At 52.1% G+C, this 17832-nt stretch overlaps 8 protein-coding genes across 8 annotated transcripts; 4 read left to right on the top strand and 4 right to left on the bottom strand.

The window, feature by feature from the left end:
* Positions 1 to 14: 14 nt before the first annotated feature.
* ALTATR162_LOCUS6039 (uncharacterized protein) lies at positions 15 to 796 on the top strand (the record flags this gene model as incomplete). The annotated part of the gene is made up of 2 exons (XM_043313660.1): positions 15 to 522; positions 585 to 796. 2 exons carry the CDS (start codon positions 15 to 17, stop codon positions 794 to 796), a joined length of 720 nt encoding a protein of 239 aa, XP_043169595.1.
* A 664-nt stretch (positions 797 to 1460) lies between these two features.
* Positions 1461 to 2478, top strand: ALTATR162_LOCUS6040 (uncharacterized protein; the record flags this gene model as incomplete). The annotated part of the gene is made up of 3 exons (XM_043313661.1): positions 1461 to 1729; positions 1772 to 2259; positions 2321 to 2478. 3 exons carry the CDS (start codon positions 1461 to 1463, stop codon positions 2476 to 2478), a joined length of 915 nt encoding a protein of 304 aa, XP_043169596.1.
* A 90-nt stretch (positions 2479 to 2568) lies between these two features.
* ALTATR162_LOCUS6041 (uncharacterized protein) lies at positions 2569 to 4776 on the top strand (the record flags this gene model as incomplete). The annotated part of the gene is made up of 1 exon (XM_043313662.1): positions 2569 to 4776. One exon carries the CDS (start codon positions 2569 to 2571, stop codon positions 4774 to 4776), a length of 2208 nt encoding a protein of 735 aa, XP_043169597.1.
* A 550-nt stretch (positions 4777 to 5326) lies between these two features.
* On the top strand, positions 5327 to 6322 carry ALTATR162_LOCUS6042 (uncharacterized protein; the record flags this gene model as incomplete). The annotated part of the gene is made up of 3 exons (XM_043313663.1): positions 5327 to 5501; positions 5554 to 5984; positions 6074 to 6322. The coding sequence occupies 3 exons, from the start codon at positions 5327 to 5329 to the stop codon at positions 6320 to 6322; spliced, it is 855 nt and encodes a 284-aa protein (XP_043169598.1).
* Positions 6323 to 8243: 1921 nt separating this feature from the next.
* Positions 8244 to 9424, bottom strand: ALTATR162_LOCUS6043 (uncharacterized protein; the record flags this gene model as incomplete). The annotated part of the gene is made up of 2 exons (XM_043313664.1): positions 8244 to 8762; positions 8810 to 9424. The coding sequence occupies 2 exons, from the start codon at positions 9422 to 9424 to the stop codon at positions 8244 to 8246; spliced, it is 1134 nt and encodes a 377-aa protein (XP_043169599.1).
* Positions 9425 to 10398: 974 nt separating this feature from the next.
* Positions 10399 to 11601, bottom strand: ALTATR162_LOCUS6044 (uncharacterized protein; the record flags this gene model as incomplete). The annotated part of the gene is made up of 1 exon (XM_043313665.1): positions 10399 to 11601. The coding sequence occupies one exon, from the start codon at positions 11599 to 11601 to the stop codon at positions 10399 to 10401; it is 1203 nt and encodes a 400-aa protein (XP_043169600.1).
* Positions 11602 to 12472: 871 nt separating this feature from the next.
* Positions 12473 to 15401, bottom strand: ALTATR162_LOCUS6045 (uncharacterized protein; the record flags this gene model as incomplete). Its single annotated transcript, XM_043313666.1, has 3 exons — positions 12473 to 12547; positions 12600 to 12923; positions 12972 to 15401. The coding sequence occupies 3 exons, from the start codon at positions 15399 to 15401 to the stop codon at positions 12473 to 12475; spliced, it is 2829 nt and encodes a 942-aa protein (XP_043169601.1).
* Positions 15402 to 16326: 925 nt separating this feature from the next.
* On the bottom strand, positions 16327 to 17653 carry ALTATR162_LOCUS6046 (uncharacterized protein; the record flags this gene model as incomplete). Its single annotated transcript, XM_043313667.1, has 3 exons — positions 16327 to 17253; positions 17303 to 17550; positions 17602 to 17653. 3 exons carry the CDS (start codon positions 17651 to 17653, stop codon positions 16327 to 16329), a joined length of 1227 nt encoding a protein of 408 aa, XP_043169602.1.
* Positions 17654 to 17832: the final 179 nt, after the last annotated feature.

Here is a 17832-nt window from a genome sequence, read left to right on the forward strand (position 1 = left end):
TGCATACCACAACCATGGAACGAAGTCTACTGCAGTGCACGCGTTCTTTCTCAAGATGTATAGCTCAAACTTCATGTCGCAATCCGCCAAAACAGATACGCTTGGCGATCGCATCGGCACGACAAGCACGCTCTTTACACACAACACGCCCCGCCCTCCTCCAATCCAAACCTCCCAAATCGCGCGATCGCGGCCCCAAGAGCAACGAAGACACACAAACCGACTTCAGCGCTCTTGACGTGCTACGAAATACCGTTGCGCCTGCCACATCAATCGATGCCTGCACGGGCGATGGCTTCGCGCTCAACAACCAGATGCGTATAAGTGGTTGTGGAATCCTCTTAATAGGCGGTGAAGCGTATCGATGGCGACCCTGGTTACGTCCAGGAAGAAAGGAAGGCACTATTGCTGAAGGAGGCACAGGTGATGACGTGATGACGGGCAAACTGCTGAATGCAAAGGGACAGTGGGAAGTGCAGGAGCAGGCTTGGGGAGTGCTGGAGTTGCTATATCCGAAGCCTGGTATGTTTGCCGTCTTCCTATAAAGGTATGGTGGGCAGCAGAAACTGACAGCGACGTGGCAGACCTGCTCATCATCGGTACCGGTCCCAATACTATCCCTCTTGCGCCTGCGGTTCGCAAATACCTCAACGACCTGGGTATACGACTAGAGGTTCAGGATACGAGGAACGCGGCAGCGCAGTTCAACCTGCTTGCGACGGAGAGGGGCGTAGGACAGGTTGCTGCCGCGCTCATACCTTTTGGCTGGAGAGAGGGTCGAGGAATCTCGGGGTAGCGGTTGCATACGATCATCTCGTTACGCTTGCTAGAGGATAGCACACCGCGGAGGCTCACAGATACCCTGGATCATCATTTACATGACAACGCAAAGTCGGGCTGCGAACATGTCCAGTCTGTATGGACGTCACGGAAGACACTAGGACTCCTCTTGTCTCTACAGAGGAAGCTATGGAGAGGCACAACGACCCACCACCGCATGAGGCCATGAGCGGGTGAGTCAGCGATCTTATGAGACATGCTCGCCAAGTTGAACGTTTTTATTGTATCATATTGTATATATACATTCCATTGTTCTTCGAGCGCCCTGGAGTCAACCCGTACATACAACCTTTCTTTCTCTCGCTTTCACTCGTCATTGTCCTTTCTTTCGTTTATGCTGCGACAAGAATTCTCGCGTTTGTTTCGCACGTTATCCACTTCTTCTGATTGCACCAACTTTGTTCGCCTGCCCGCTCGCGCCCGAGCAAACAAACGCTGATGTACTTCACAGTTGCAACTTCCTCATCAGAACCGCCTCCTACAATCGCGCCCTCTCAACCAAGCATATGGCCTAGTGATATCTCACAACTAATAAGCCAATGTTGTTGGATCGCTTGACCCGCAAACTATCTATCATCCTCTCCATCCTCCTCCACCCGCTTGCCCGAAGTTGGGAAACAATGTCAGACGTTGGAATAAGTGGGATAAGATGGGGGTTCGGCCCGCGTGTTGCGATTGCGGATGAGGAAGCAGCCTTGGATACTACGCCGCTACTCCAGTCGGACACCTCCTTCCCCGATGACGAGGATGCAAGTAACCATCCGCGAGTCACGATTGTTGGCCACAACGACTTTATACCACCGCATCCTGTGTCTTCCGCTATCGCAGAACCACCAATTATTTATAACCCATCGCTTCCAGCAGTTATACCCAGCTCAGGCCCCATGCAGTCCGTTCTCCAGTCGTTCTGACTTAGCAACTTATACCGTAGCCTCGATCGGTTCCTGCCTTCTACAGAAAACGACCGCTACAGCGCGCAGATGGCGTCACAAGCTGGCGAAGGCGCCCACGCATCACCGGGCCATATATTAGCACCCATTCTGAGAGATCTGCAGAAGCTGAAAGCGCTGACGCCCGAGAGTCTGCCGCCATACAATCCGAATTTCAATGTCAAGTCGCATGCCCAGGTTCTTAAGGAGAGACTACTGCCAATAGGCAAATTCATCGCAGACTACCTAGACGAGGTTCCAGAGGCCAAGCGAGGTAACTCGGAATTGCGGATATGCCGTTACATCGCCGACGAGTACTGGCCGTTGCCTGTCGACGATTTCACCTATCTGAAGATCCAGGAGAAATACCGCAATACGCTCTTCAAAATAGCTACATCTGGCGTACCAGCCGCCGGACCACCGCCTGGAGACTCGTCTTCAAACCGTCCATTGACAGGCTCCCTGCTCATGGTTGGATCAGGACCCGATCGTAAATAATCCCATCAGAATCGAATGTGAGACAGATACTGACTTCGTGTACCAACTTTTAGCGCCTCTTCCAGAGCAGCCACAAGCACACGAAGCCGGACATGAAACAGGCCATTTGCCATCGGGTCTGATATTCGGAAAAGACACGCTGAGTCCAAACGCTGTCGCCATAAGTTCAGAAGCCGCTGCAAGCGCAGAGAAGAGGGACTTGAACCAATAGTATGATTTGATGATTTCATTCCTACCCAGCCTATATCTAGAACTACGGAGTCCACAATCGCGAGCCAGGGATTGTATTCTAAGCATGATAATGTTCAACATTGACTGTTGCGGCGTTTGGGACGCTTCGTTCGAGATCAATGGCGACAAACTCATATGGAAGGCCGGAATCCACCCTGCCATCATCTTTTTCAATTTTCTTCTTCCTGCAGATCATATGACCGACAATATCCTACCTCTTCTTGAAGCACGTCTTCTGCTTGGTGGCATCCCATTCCAGGTAGCCGCAGCTCTCTGCGAAGAGTATCGAGACGCTAGGGAATTTCTGGCTCCCATGTACGCTGCGGACATGGCGTATTTTATCGTTTTCCTGACCCGCAAACGGCCTGATCTCAAGCCCTTCGAAGTATCATGGTGTGCAGCGCATGCAATTGTACAGATAAATCTCCCAACGTGTGAGAAGTACAGAAAGATACCTGAGACGATTCGTAGGAGAATCAAACGAGACGCGATACTAGCATTTCGACATATACTGCACAATCCGACGTTCACGTTTGTTGGTCCCTTACTTGGTCATGCGCTCAGGGCGCTCGAGGTCTACATCCAACCTCTGGTCACTGACTCCAATCCATTCGTCTGGGTTGATGCTCAGTTCTTACACGACCTAAACGACATACACGAACTGAGCGTGGATGGCGCGAAAGCCCGAAAAACTCTATTCGATTACTTACAAGACAGGCATCCTGGGGTGAAGACTTTGTGGCATAGCCTCGTTCAGGCATACAACACTTACGATGTAGCTCACTTTCCTGAGTACAGTACTCAGCCAATGTCAAAGCCGAGTCTCATTCTGTGGGAACTATTCTTCAGGCAAGCTCGGCAGGATGTGCCATACGAGTACCCACAGACGCGACCATCAGCCTTGAAGCGGAAAAATAATTCTTCAATATTAGAAGCCTCGTTCAACGAAGTCGAGCAAAAGAGTTCGAAGAATAAAAAGAAGAAACCGAAAGGGGGGAAAGTTGTGGAGCTGGTAGGAGATTCGGACGTACCAGAGCAACCCGCATCTCAGATTCAAGCTGCTGCAGACAATGTCAGGATACTTCCGCCCTTGCCAACAGTGCAAGAGCCGCCAGGGAAGAGCGAGCAGAAACAGTCGAAGAAGGACAAGAAAAAGATGAAGAAGAAGCTAAAGAAACTTGAAGCTCTTGAGCGGACCAAATCGTCCGCCGCGAAGGAGTGCCAGCCATCAGTCATAGACGACGACGGCAGCAACGGCGGCAATGTCACTGGCAACAAGGACGACAGTGGCGATAGTGTCGTTGGCAACAACGATGGCGATAGCATTATTGGTAGCAACACCAACGGCGACAGTGATGTTTGCTTGACACCAGCTGAAGATCTCGCCGATGAAGCGTCAGTCAACGGAGATCCCGCCCAGGAAGACTCAATCGACGAAGAGCCCGCAACACAAAACAGCAAAGTATCCGCAGCAAACGTGTACGCCGGAATATTAGCTGAGAAGCGGACACTTCATGACAGCAGTGGGGAAAATGAAGATGCTGTAGAAGAGGATTACGTGGAGGATTCGGATGGTTGGCGAAAAGTCGAAGTGCGCATGAAACCGCAGCATAAGCAGAAGAAACACAAGGACGATCGCGATATCAGCAAAGATGTACCCAGAGCAACAGACTCTGTGCCCACCGGTGCGAAGTCACTGCCGGCTAAAGCAAAAGCGTCTGTACCATCAGCCAAGTTATTGGCGAACGAGGCAAAATCACGACCAGCGAAAACGAAAGCTCCAGTACCGTGTCAGGTCATCTTCGAGTCAAGAAAGCACAACAACAACATGGCTAGGGATCAACCTACGTCATGGTCAGCGCTGTTCGAGGGATCTCGAGACGAAAGGAGGCACGCCTCCTCGCAGAACTCCAATTCACCTACGAATACTGCGGACGCACAATTTCTTGCAACGACTGGCACGGAGAGCCAAGAGTCTCTCCAGAAAGACTTTTCACCTCTGGATCGTAGCTCACTTATACAATCGGAAACTTCGATGGGTGAAGAGATGTCGAAGAGTTCTGCCGCCTATAGCACGACCGCGCTGCTACCCCCAGGAGATGACGTGCCAGTCGATCCGCCAGCTGTGCGAGAGACCAACATGTTGCATGTAGAGCAATGGCTCACGAGCAAATATGCGTCTGCTTTCGTTGGGCTCACACAAGCGGAAATAGAGAACACACACTGGCGACCTGAGCAGTCGAACGTAACTGTAGTAACAGAACGCTTGAAAGGGTAGTGGATGGATGACGATGTAAGGAGTTGCGCAATTCTTTAACCCGTGCTTCCTGGCAGTGGCGCAGCGGTAGCAACGTCACCTAGAAGGCTTAGAGGTGTCGAATAGAATCGTCGAAACATGCAATCTTCTGGATCGTGCACCGTATGTCGTATTTCGTTAGCGCTGGGTCACAAGTAATAGGTGATGCAGGGGTTTCAAAGTACGCGAAAGTGGATCCAGCATCCTGTTCCTGAGTGCACGGTCTCGTTGTCGTAGGGCTATCCGCGTATTCGTCTGGCAGTGGATCTTTACACAGGCTTGTGCGCTTTGGGTGCAGCTTGCGATGAGGATTCAGTTGTATAAGGAGGGGCGGTATGTAGATTGTTAGGTCTTGCAAACCACACATTCATTTCGTTTCTCTTCTACCATCTTTCAACACCGAAATCTTGATTCTTACATTCGTTTCTCCTAGCTTCTTGTTCGTCAGGGGCCGCATTAAATTGGCTTTCAAGCTTCTTTTACCGCAACCTTCGTGCATTTCTAGCCATAATTTCCATTCGAACGCGTCAAGATGGCAGGCGACACCGCTTCCGAAGACGGGCGTAACGGCCTCTTTCCCTACGCCCCCAGCGAAGTAGGCGCCATTCTCTTTGCCGGCCTCTTTGGCCTAAGCGCACTCTACCATTTCTTCCAGATGATTAGAGGGCGCGCATGGTTCTATACCGCCTTCGTCATCGGAGCCATAAGTACATTTTCCTCTGCTCCTACAATCTGCCCCATACTAACACACCTCCACAGTGATGACAGTTGGATACGCTGCCCGTTATCTCTCTGCCCAATCCCCCACCGAACTAAAACCCTACATCCTCCAATCCCTCTTCATCATCCTGCCCCCGTCTCTCTACGCTGCAACGATTTACATGATCTACGGTCGCCTCGTCATATTCGTAAACGCCGAACACGCATCAATCATCCGACCTACGCGGGTTACCAAGATATTTGTCTGCGGCGATGTCATTGCTTTCTTCATGCAAGCTGGCGGTGGAGGCATGATGGCGCAGGCTAGCATGGCGGATATGGGACAGAAGATCATGTTGCTTGGATTGTTCGTGCAGCTGCTGTTTTTCGGCTTTTTCGTCGTCATCAGTGTTGTGTTTTATATGAGGATGAGGACTTCGCCACAGAGACATACTATTCCTCAGTATGGGAAGTTTGGCTGGCCGGCTTTGGTATGTGTTGCCCGTTCATACTCTTCTTTCCTTCCTTTCTCATTTCCCATCTTTTGGTTGACTGGATCTATATACTAATTTTGCATTAGTACAAACTCCTCGCCATTGCAGCCATCGTCATTATTCTCCGCTGCATCTTCCGTGTCATCGAGTTCGCACAGGGCCATGGCGGATACCTGGCTTCGCATGAGGTTTACATGTATGTTTTCGATACGCTGCCCATGTTTGTAGTACAGGTCTTGTTCCACTTCGTACGCGCGGATGATGTATTTGGGACGAATCATGGAGCGGCGAAGAAATTGGATAGCGAGATCATTGGGCTGTATGAGAGATCTTGATGAATTCTCGTTCTTGCAAGGGAATTCGTTACGTTACATTGTGTTGGCGGTTGAGAAGATGCATTCTGCATTCATGAGGCGTCTGGTTGTTATGGCATGGTTTTGGCGTTTAGACATTCTTCAGTAGCATACTTTTTCGATTCCAATGGATTGCTGATGCCTAGAAGGTCTAGAAACGGGAGTCACGTAGCCAATTACAGTCCGCGGATATTGCATGTTGGTGCTGTTGTCTCAAGGGGGAGTTGACGCATGATGGAAGGATTCGCCCGTTGGTGGAGCTAGGGAGAACCCTGTAGGTCAGCCCGGATCGGGTTAGATCCATCCTGTTTCCATCAATAGCTCAACGCGGCTCCGGGGCTGCGTATTTCGTTCTTCGTTCCTCGTTTACCCTCCTGTCATCTGCGTCACTCTTCCACATCTTTCCTTACACAAGGAGCCAAGTGATGAACGCAATTGGCTATATCAAATGGCTATGAAGAGAAAAGCCCATACAAAATCGAGGACAGGCTGTGGCACATGCAAACGTCGCCGAATCAAGGTACGAACCATCTTTCATACGGCCATTTGTTCTGACACGCGACATAGTGCGACGAAGGAAAGCCGCGATGTTCACACTGTGTACGACATGAGATCGCATGTGTATATCCAGAGTCGGTGCCACGGAGAGCCAAAAGTTCAACTGGAGCTGCACCATCTCCCGGTCCAACACCGGCAACTCCAGATGCATTACTACACATAGCTACACCTCAGAACGATCCTTTCGCAGCGAGCACGCCATGTTCTGAAACCAAAATCATCCCTTCTTTCTCACTCAAAGACATGTCTTTGCTGCATCATTGGACAATAGTAACGAGTCACTCTATACTACCTGGCGTACCGGCGGTCCTCCGCCTCTGGCGGGATGTTTTCCCAGAAATAGCATACAACTACGCTTACCTGATGCATGCACTTATCAGTCTCTCCGCCTTACATATTGCTTACCTCCATCCAAGCAATAGACGCGCAAATCTACACGTTGCAGCGTACCACCACACGCTCGCTCTTAGCGGGTTCAGAGCAGACATTGACTCTATTGGCACAGAAAACGCCGATGCAATCGTCGCCACTTCGACGCTCTTGTTTTTCTACGCCTTTTGTACGTTTTCTAAACTTTCGCATGAAGTTCTAGACAAACAGCAAGGTAGCGACAACACCAACAACAGTGTTTCAGCTCGCACATCGCGTATCCTAGGTGCAGAATGGATACCGCTCATCCACGGTATACGTGCCGTGATGAGTCCCGTATATGAGCACCTTAAAGAGGGACCCTTGCGATCAATACTCATTCTAAAGGATTGGGATGATATGGATCCCGACGTGCATCCTGGACCGAATGACGAGCATCTGATACGCATCAAGCAAACATGGGCGGGCAATGAGAATAAGACGATTTACGACGAGACATTGTATCTGTTAAGAAAGATGAGTGCGTGGGAGGTGCATTTCCGGAACACTTGGGAAGCTCACCAGGAAGAATGGGGGTACAATGGTGGTTGGTCCGCTGTAAGTTACGCCACATCTTCCATTCTGCGTCTCAGTTGGATAGTTTGACTAACGCACAATGTTTCTTCGATCGGTATAGCCGTTTGTTTGGTTATCATTGGTGCCAAAAGAATACTTCAGACTACAGCAGCAACGGCAGCCCTTGGCTTTGCTCATCTTTGCCTACTTTGGTGCACTGCTAGAACAGCTTCAACAATATTGGTGGGCAGACAGTTGTGGGGAGAGTATCGTGAGTGTGATAGATGATTGCCTAGGACCGTACTGGGCCGAATGGATGGACTGGCCAAAACAAGTTGTCAATCATCGGCAGCAACAGCAGCAAAACACCGAAAGGTAGAGGATCGAGATTTCCAACGATTGAAAGTAAAATGTCCCTCCCTTAAGCCACAAAACCCAAGGCCTCGTAGACTGCATTAACAAATGCTTTGGTCCTCGCATTGCCCATACCCCCTTTGCCCCCCTCCTGCTGTCCCAAGCCGGCCAACTCCATCTTGTTCATAACATATCCAAAAGTCATCCTCCTATCTGCATCAGCAATAACCTGACTACCACCCCACCCACCCCAACTCGCCACACGTCCCTGTGGTAAATTCGCCATCATGGTTCCTTCAGCCGGCAACGCGAAACCCAGTCCAAAACGTACTTTCGTGGGTATGACGAGATCCTTGTGTTCTTGCTGAGTCGAGAAGATCTGGTCAAGAGTTTTGGTGGAGAGGAAAGAAGGGTTTTGCAGGGAGATGATCGAGAGGAGGCGGACGAGTGCGCGGGCATTGCTGTAGCCGTTTCCTGCAGCGAGCGCAGAGTTCCTCAAGAGCGGTTGGTTGGCCCAGTTAGCTTCTATACCGGGGTTTTTGCCTAGTGTCTTGTACATAAGGTTGTTTGGGTCGCTTGCAAGGGCCTGCATCTGCTGGTTTGGACCATTGGCGGAGGAATGATATCAGCGACTCTGTTCCACTCTTTCTCAGGAATGCCGAGCTGGAAGTCTGCGGTGAGTGGGCGGGCGAGTTCATCGGTGATGAATTGTTGGATAGGCTTTCCAGTTACACGGCGGACTAGTTCGCCGATGAGATGACCCATTGTCCAAGCGTGATACCCAGTCGCTTTGCCGGGTTCCCACCATGGGGCTTGTTGTTCGAGTAACTTTGTGCTTTTCTCAATGTCGCACATATCTTCTAAAGTAATGGGTTCCTCCCATCCACTCACCCCGCTCGCGTGCGAAAGAAAGTGTCGGACTTCCACCCCTTCCTTGCCGTTCGCAGCGAATTCGGGCCAGTACTTTGAAACCTTCTCATACGGATCCAACAGCCCGCGGTCAATACAGACGAGAGCCGCCAAGGCGCAGACAGTCTTGGTGGAGGACCAGATACATGTTACAGTATCTTTCTCCCATGAGCGGGTATGAGCTTCATCTGCGTAACCGCCCCAGATGTCGACGACATCTTTTCCGTCGAGGTTGACGCAGATGGAGGCGCCAAGCTCCTCTCCCGAGTCAAGGTAGGACTGGAAGAGGTCTTTGACCGCGGTGAAGCGGGGGTCGCAGATTCCTTGGACTTTAGCCATATTGATGGAAGTGTTTGTAAAAGTGACTCGTAGCTTTGGATGCCGCTTGTGTTGTGTTTGTGATGATGGAACATCAGAAGCATCAGCCCACCTATATATCGATCGTTGCAAGCCGGCATAGCAGTTGTGGCGGATTTCCGCACCGACTCAACGAGTACCCGGATATCTGCGTTTCAAATACCTGGCATCGTGGTCGCAACTTGGTATAGACGCAGTAATGGCTTGGCTACGTTCAGACATGATCATTGGTTTCGGCATGTCAGTATTCCGACTCCGCCATGTAAAGAACGGTGACGGCTTTCACTGGCGGGGTTGTCTGATGTGGTGTGAGGTTTTTTTGCCGAGCCGGGAACCCGACGCGAGAGATTGAGGTACCTGAATAGTGATCATAGGTTGACAACAAGCCATGAAAAGGACTGAGTTTACTTGGCTACGTGTTTGGACCGGGTTTTCCCGCCTTTCCTACCTGCAGGGCTATGACTAGGGTAGGTAGCCGAGCAACCTCTGGACCTAGCCTAGCAATTCTTTGACACGACAAGATTCGCGGACGCATGGTAACCCAAGCAGCGTTTTAGAATCTTGCGGCATACAACACTAGTGTCGTATCGGTTCCTTTTTGATGCCGTTGCACCGCGCCGGCGGTATTTCATTTCTTTCCGCAACTCCACAAGTGGCGGAAGCGGAACCACTACCACCCGGTGTCGAGAAGCAGTCTAAGTTTGAGAAACATACTAACTCGTGGAGTTCCGCATTGGAGCGAAAGATAAATATCATAGTAGGGAAGTCGTTGGAATCAAATTGGAATATTCGCACTCCAACCTGGCGAACTACTTCCTACACTACTGACGTACCACTCTTTCGAGTCGCAAGCAACCACGACCACACCAGGTCATAGATATGCGGGAATCTCTCCATTCTCATACTCCTCGGCGCCACTGTTCCATACCTTTATAGCTCATAAATATCTCTAATCCTTACTTGAGAAACTTGCTAACGAGACCCTTCCCACCCTTGATCAGATTCTTGACCTCCCGCTTGATATCATCCGTTGAGTTACCACCCTGGTGTCCCGGCTCCATGAAACCTCCGCCCGCACCCCCAGCACCACCACAATGACCTTTGCCTCCACAAGCACCTCCAGGACACCCTTGGATGAAATGCTCAATCTCGCCACAGCATCGTCCACATTCGCCAGAACCCATAAATGGGCCTCCTTGGCCCCATCCCACGCGCATGATGCGAGCTTTGCGGCCTTCCCATCCAGTTTTGGCATCGGTAGCGTGGAAGACGCCCCAGACCTCTGGACCGCCGGGACCGTTGACTAGGACAAAATTTCCGTGACCTGGGCCGTAGGGTGGAGAGTCATCGCGAGCAGCTTTTAAAAGGGGCTTGTTAGACTTGGCCCATGAATGTGGATCTAGAGGGTGACCGCCAGTGTAGTACAGGATGTTCATCTTGTACTCGTGTGTCCAGCTTCCCGCGCAACTGTACACAAGGCCCATCCAACGACCGTCTGGTGAGCAGAGAAACTGCGGGCCCTCGTTGATGCCGCTGCTACCAGAGAACTCAAACTGCAGGTCTGGTGTGCTGATGCGGATGGGATGTCCCGTACATTCTGTCGGCGACATCATCTCGATAATGAAGATTTCTTGGCGCGATTCATCCGCGTGCGTACCCAGGGGCCAGCCCGAGTAGACGAAAAGCATGGAACCGCCGAGCGTAACGACTGTACCGTCGATTGCCCATTGCTCCTCAGGTAGACCACCTAGACGGCCGAAGAAGTTCCATTTGCTTGGCTCGAGAGGGTCCTCCTCTGATGGTGGTCCGGCAAGGACAAACATGCGATGCGACTTATTCCCATGCTTTGGGTCGTCAGCCGCGAAGTATACATACCACCGACCATGGATCGAGTGCAGTTCAGGCGCCCATAAGTCGGCGGAGTAGGGCTGGTCTGGTGGGGGACGCCAGATTACGTTCTTTTTGCACTTCTTTTCAAAATCGAAGAGGGAGTCTGCAGACCAGATCTCGATGTGGCCGCCGCAGGTGAAGGTCATATAGTATGTGCCCTTGTCCCAGAGTACGTACGGATCTGCACAGCTGCTGCTTGTGATGGTGAGGATCGTGTCGTTGTATGCAGGTCTCTGTTGAGGCCATGTTGGCTGCAGTTGTTGCGCCATCTTGATAAATGCTCTTTCCTTTGCTCCGATTTCCAGTGCTACTTGGACGTATGGCTTGGATGGACTTGGACTTCGGGAGGAGTGGGAGGAGTCCGTTCTCAGATGAAGCACTGGTATTATCGGTTCAGCAATCTAGAACTACCCTAACAACGGTGGCTGCGTGGGCATGTGGTCTTAGCCCGGTCAGGCGCACACGCGTAACAGCTGTATGATGACGTCATGGTTTACATTCACTTCCTTGGTACTACAGTAGCCGGACAACTTCACGTTAAGCAGTGGGCATGAGAACGGACCGAAAGGGTAAGAAGGGGTAATGCGAAAAAAGTTCGCAACAATTGCCGAGGCAAAAACAGGGTCCAAAGAGGCGGTGATGTGGGGAAGCTGCAAGCCACCTCACTGATCGTGCTGCCATTCCACTACCAACTACAGATTCTTCCTAATTCGGCTATATTACCATATAACAAGCCTTCCATGTTCGTAGTATCTCATAGCTCAGTCCAAATAGCCCGATTATCCAAGACGGCCTAACCCTATGCCTACACCCATCCCTACATGAAGCCTGGCAGGAGCTCCTGTGCCGACTGCTGCCATAATAAACAATAATAATATTTCCTGTAAAGGATGCCAATCCTTACATGCTCTCATGTTCTGACATCGAACCGAAAAGGTAGTTTCTAGCATTGCCGATGATGGTAGCCAAGAAAACACACATCGCTGAATGCCATGAGGTCCTGAGAAGGAGAACCGTGAACGCCGTGCCAGATCCAATATGTTGAAGAACGGCAAAGCCCAATCCGATGAACAAGTCGCGCCTAAGGTATATGATCTGAATATATTATACGTTGAATCAGTTTGTGCGACGAATTTTGCACTATATCTCTGTTTTGAGTGTTTGGTCGACAGTGAGTTCGCCAGACTCGATGCGGTCTACGCGAAGTACGAGCTCCTGTATGACAATCAGTACGTATACAAGTTGTCTTCACTGTTGTGTCGCTTACCTTGAGAGCCCTAGCGGTCTTGAACGCGAGTGGTGGGATCTTTTCGCGCCCTCCACCCCTGATGTCGATAGCAAGCATACTTTGTCTGCATTCGTCCAGCACCTCCACGACGGGAAGGGCGTGCTTCTTCAAGGCAGGGTTGGACAGCTGGTTTACAGCATCGTATGTCTTGTTGCCAGTGTCGTCGACTGCTTGCGAAATGTCTTGGATGTATTCGTAGATTTGCTGCTCGTCCCCTGGAGTAGAGTCGGGGTTCGCGCGAATGAGATTGACAAGAGGCTGTATGCTCTGGACAAGGGTTGCTGTCTGATCCTCAAGGTAGTTCTGTACGCGTTAGTGGGCTGTGAGCATTGGGCTTGCTTGCAAACGTACCTTGAACTCAAGCATACTGCTATCGCCTGTGCCATTGGTACCATTCATGCCGGCACTTTGGCCGTCGTACCCACTATATGGGGAACTGTACGCACTGTACCTAGTGGTGTCGCTGCTGCCGCCTTTGCTACTGCGACTGCGATGATGACCGTATGTTGAGGCAGCAGCACTGCTGTTGCTGTTGTCGTTGGCATTGCTTGGCGAAGAAGCATTGTAGCTATTGTATACGGTGGGCTTTAGCGGCATAGGCCTATCGGTATCCTCATCGTCTCCTTCAAGCTCGTCTTCTGGTGTGGGTCGCACTTTGACGTGTTTCACGAGCTCGACAACGGCAGTTGACAAGTGACTAGCTGCGGCGTCCAACAGACTGACTGGTGACAGTCCACCAGATGATACATGGTTCTTAGTAGCAGTGATCAGGTTGTTGGCCGTAGCGCTGACACGAGATTTGAGTTTTGCTTGCTGCTTCTCAGGACTGGAGAAGATGTCGCCGCTCACACTACTGGTAGGAGACTGGATCTGTGAAAGAGACGTGCTATCGATGTCGCCAGTAATAGCTCGTACACATTTGACGACGTGCCGCATACTCTCAAGAGTTTGCTCCGAGTTTGCTCTTCGCGCATTCTGGAGCAGCTCATCAATGCTAAGCTGAAATTTGGTAATGTGGACATCCTTGACCAGTCCGTCCGGTGTCGTAAAAGCAGCATCGCGGGAGTAGTTGGTCAAATCCGGTGACGCAAGTTGTGATAAGCCCATAGAGGATGCCTTCAAATTTCGTAGTTGCGTCTTAGCCTTGGCATATCTTGATTTCCAGTCTTTGAGCTCAGCCTCAAGTGACGATACTTGATTTGCCATTTGCTCTTCCTTTTCAGCTGCGGCATCGCTACGGGCTGACAACTCTTTCATTTCTTGCAGGAACATGGATGCGTCTCTCCGTACCTCCTCAGCTACTTGCTGTTGTTCGTTCAATTCCCGTTCCAGCTCCTCACACCGTTGTCTCCATTGACCGTGTCCGTTGTCATAGGCTTGCTGAAGCGGTCGAGACTCGAGATCTGCAATCTGGGTACGGAGGCTGTTCTCGACGTTTTCGTTTTCGCTGCGTAGTTTGTCTATCTCAGAACGAAGCGAGGAGTTGAGATTCTCCGCCTTCTCAACCTTTTCCTCGAGCGAATACCGAAGCTCGTCCCATTCCGCACGCTCAGAGGCGGAGGCGCCGTCGCGCGTTCTGTCGGCGTCTTGGAGTCGCTGCAGCTCGTCGTCCTTGTTACGTATGGTAGCCTCTAATGAGCCAACCTTGTCCTGCAACTCCGACACTTGGTTTTGCAAGTCCGCGGTTATCTTTTCGTGTGCCATGCTCATACTTTTTGCGCTCTTATTCGTCTGCCGTCTCGCAGCAGCGCCTTCTAGGTTGAATGCATCGTCATCGTCTGCTCCGCTATCATCGTCATCTTCGACCAGTGTCCCCTTGTTCGGCACAATCGTGTTCGATTGGAACGTCTTTGGAAGTGGGCGCCCGAAAGAACCTGGCTCGTTTCCCGAGCCGGGCCGCAGTCCTCCCGGTGGACCTGGAGGTCCTCCTTGGGGTCCACCCATACCCATGGGCCCGCCCATTGGAGGTGGCCCTCGGTAGCCTGGTCCTGGCGGAGGTCGCCCACCCATGCTATTCGGAGTGCCGCCTCTGCTCGGAGGTCCTCTGTTACTTATGCGACTCGCGATGCTGCCGGCTGGGCTCGATGATCGTGGGGGCATGTCACCGCCGGTAAAGCGGGGAAATCTCCGTTCGAGTTCGTAGAAGACGTCGGTCGCGAGTTGACGGAAGCGCTCGAGAGGCAGTGTTGAGAGCTTTTGTCTCGCCTGATTACGTTTGGGATGGAAATTGTTCTTGGGTAAAAGGTACTTGGGGGTGTCGTTGCCAGGCGCACCTGGCCCTCCTCGCTTGCGGTCCGTCTCTCTGCGTATCGACTCATCATATACGTCGGTGCTGAGCTCCTGGAACTGCACAGCAGATAGCCTGGTCAGCTTGTCTTTGGCCCTGCTCGGGCGCGGGTTGCCCTTCTCGTCATTGAGATAGGGCCCTAGGTATGCCTTGAGCACTCTGAAATGTTCCGACATAGTCTCCTCCAGCGCCTGCATCTTCCTACTGTCCAACATGGGGCGTGTACTATCACTTATGCTAGAGGCATATAGCCCCGTGCCGTCGCTTGATCGGCCTACTGAACTGGGCGGCGAGGGGTTGCCATTGCTGGTGCCAGGGCGCATACCATTGAGCATGCCACCATCGGGGTTGCTGGGCCCATATGTGTTTGGGGGGATCGTGGGCGAGTATGGGTTGTCGCCGGCGATGTTCCGGTAGCCTGTGATGGGCGACCACTCTTGGCTGTCCGTCGAGAGGGGCGACAGGGCGCCATTGCGGGTGTTCATAGCATTCATTGTGGCTGCGTCGCGTTTCACCCCGCGGGTTGCCGCTGTCTACTAGGATCGTATCCGTATCGGAGCGTGCTAGTGGGCTTCAGAGTGAGGGAAGGTTTGCAAAAGCAGGCAGAGTGGCTGCTGAGGACGGCTGCTGGTGAAACTCTAGGCGTGGTAGGCGTCGACGGGCGCTCGGCACCGTTCCGAATATGAAGGAGCGATGCGGTGAAGGAGCGAATGCAAACAAAGCAGCACGTCAACTAGCCAAGCGAGTGTGAATGCACGCCAGCGTCTAGTCAAAGAAGCCGCAGTGCGAAGAGAGCGACGACGGTAATACGAGCATGCAGGAACCCAGCAGCCGGGGCCAACGGGACTTATGAGGCTTTCCGCTGCTGTTGTCCAATGTCGGTGATGCGCCCCTTTCGAGCGAGCCTTGGCTTGGGGATTTAGGCGCTAACTAGCAGCCGGGCGCGCGAGGGTGACGACTGGCAAGGGCCGTAAAGCTGCTGCCGTCGAATGTTTCCATGTCGCGTTTTCAACTTGAAGCTGTCGTGCGCTGCTTTTTTTTTTTGCTGCATTGCATGTCTTGTCACCAGTCAGAGTTGCTTTTCCCAACTTCCATGGCGGACCGTAGTCAGCGTGTTTACGAGGAGATTACCATGGCCATCCCGGGCGCCGGGGTCTGGCCCGGCATGGCCAGCGATCATGGCCAGCATTGTGGAGACGATACTAATTTCGTGCAGCGAGTGCGCAATTTCATGGGGTATAGAACAGTCAATCGCATAGAAACTACCATGTGGAAAAAGTGCCCATATGATGTCGGGCGACTCGAACGCCTCTCCCGCACGCTATCAAGCAAGTACAACTCTACCAAGCCACAGCACGTGTCTCGCCAATCACGTGCCAAACTGTGAACCCCCCTTCAGCATGTCCCTCAAGCCCGTTCCTAGCGTGCTCTCTTGATCTTCGATGGCGCTTGGTTCCTGCACTCTGGACAAAGCCAATCTCCCAACGGCTCCTCCTTGATGCCCACACACTCCCAGTGGAACCACTGATACCGACAATTGTCATTATCGCAAGCCACCATATCGCCGAAGCTGACACGCTGGCATGTGCAGTACTTGGTGTCATCCGACTCGTCCTCTTCTGCATCGCCGCCTCCCATGCCGGACATGTCCTCGTCTTCCGTGCCCGCCTCACTTGCCACACTTTCATCGTCTGCCGTCGTCGACGGCGATGCTCGGGACCCGCCCTTGCGGCGTTTCTTGTTGACCCCAGACTTGGCTGTAAGGGCCGCTTTGCGCAGCGGTTGTTGTGGTTTCGCCTTTTTAACTGTGAGTGCATTCTTCTGCGGTCGGGGTCCTACGCTGCCTGCGCGAGAGCCTGGTGTGGACGGTTTCGGGGTCCCGGGCCCTATGGACCCTTGCCGGCCCAGGTTTGAAGATGCTGCAGGGAGAGGACCAATGCTTCCTGTCGGTCGGCGACGCTTGCTGTCGCTTCCCACCGAGAGTTCTCGCTCTTGCCTTGCATTTGCCTGTATGGCACTCTGCGCATTCGTAAGTCGCTGCTGATTGAGCAGCGCCTGTGTTTGCATGTTCTGCAGTGATGGGTTCGTCCTCGAGTTGAGGCCCACGTTGGTCGCATTAGTAAGTCGTGCGATGGCGGCTGCCTGCGCAAGATTTGGAGCGCCGCCGCCGTTCCCAGACACAGGGAGCAGCGGTGTGCTGGACCCTGTATTTGACTGTGACGCTGGCGGCACCAAATTTCCGGGAGAGTCTCTTAACAGTGAGGGCATCTGGGGGTCAGTGGGTATTGAGCCATCATTTTGCAGGTCTCGCAGCTTGATATCGAGTCGCTTTACATGACGGTCGAGCTAGGATGTTGTAAGTAAATAGAGCAAAAATCGCAATTCCACGACATACGAGTGCGGCAGCCTTATCAACAAGTCCAATCTTCTCCTCTTGCAGAATCTGGGCCTTCTCATAATTTGACATGATAGTTTTCGAATATCCAGCCTCTTTCGGGTTCTCGACTAGGCTGCCGTTAAGCTTGATGAACTTCTGTATGCTGCCATCGCGCTGTTGTATCGCAGAGCGCAGTTCTTGAATCTGATTGTCCTTGGCTTGCACTTCTTCGTAAAGATGCGTAATCTCTGCTGGAAGGTTGGCAACTGCGACTCGTTAGCTGCGGTGATCACACGAAAGGTCCTGGTTGAAATTACCATCATGGATAAACTGTTCGAGCACTGTCGCTGCATCTTCTGCGATAGCCATGCTGAGATATTGGGTCTGCTATTTGATTCGGCGTATCGACGTGTGTGTGGCGTTGGTCTTGTTGAGGTACCTCGCGCAGCCAGGACGCGATTGATGGCAACTTCAGAAAAGTGAAGAGACAGAGAAAGTATTGTCTGCCCCGTTGCGCTTGCGATCTTGATGGGGTTCGATGAGACGTT

This window comes from Alternaria atra, assembly GCF_907166805.1.
Source record: "Alternaria atra isolate CS162 genome assembly, contig: 25, whole genome shotgun sequence".
Lineage (NCBI taxonomy): Eukaryota > Fungi > Ascomycota > Dothideomycetes > Pleosporales > Pleosporaceae > Alternaria > Alternaria atra.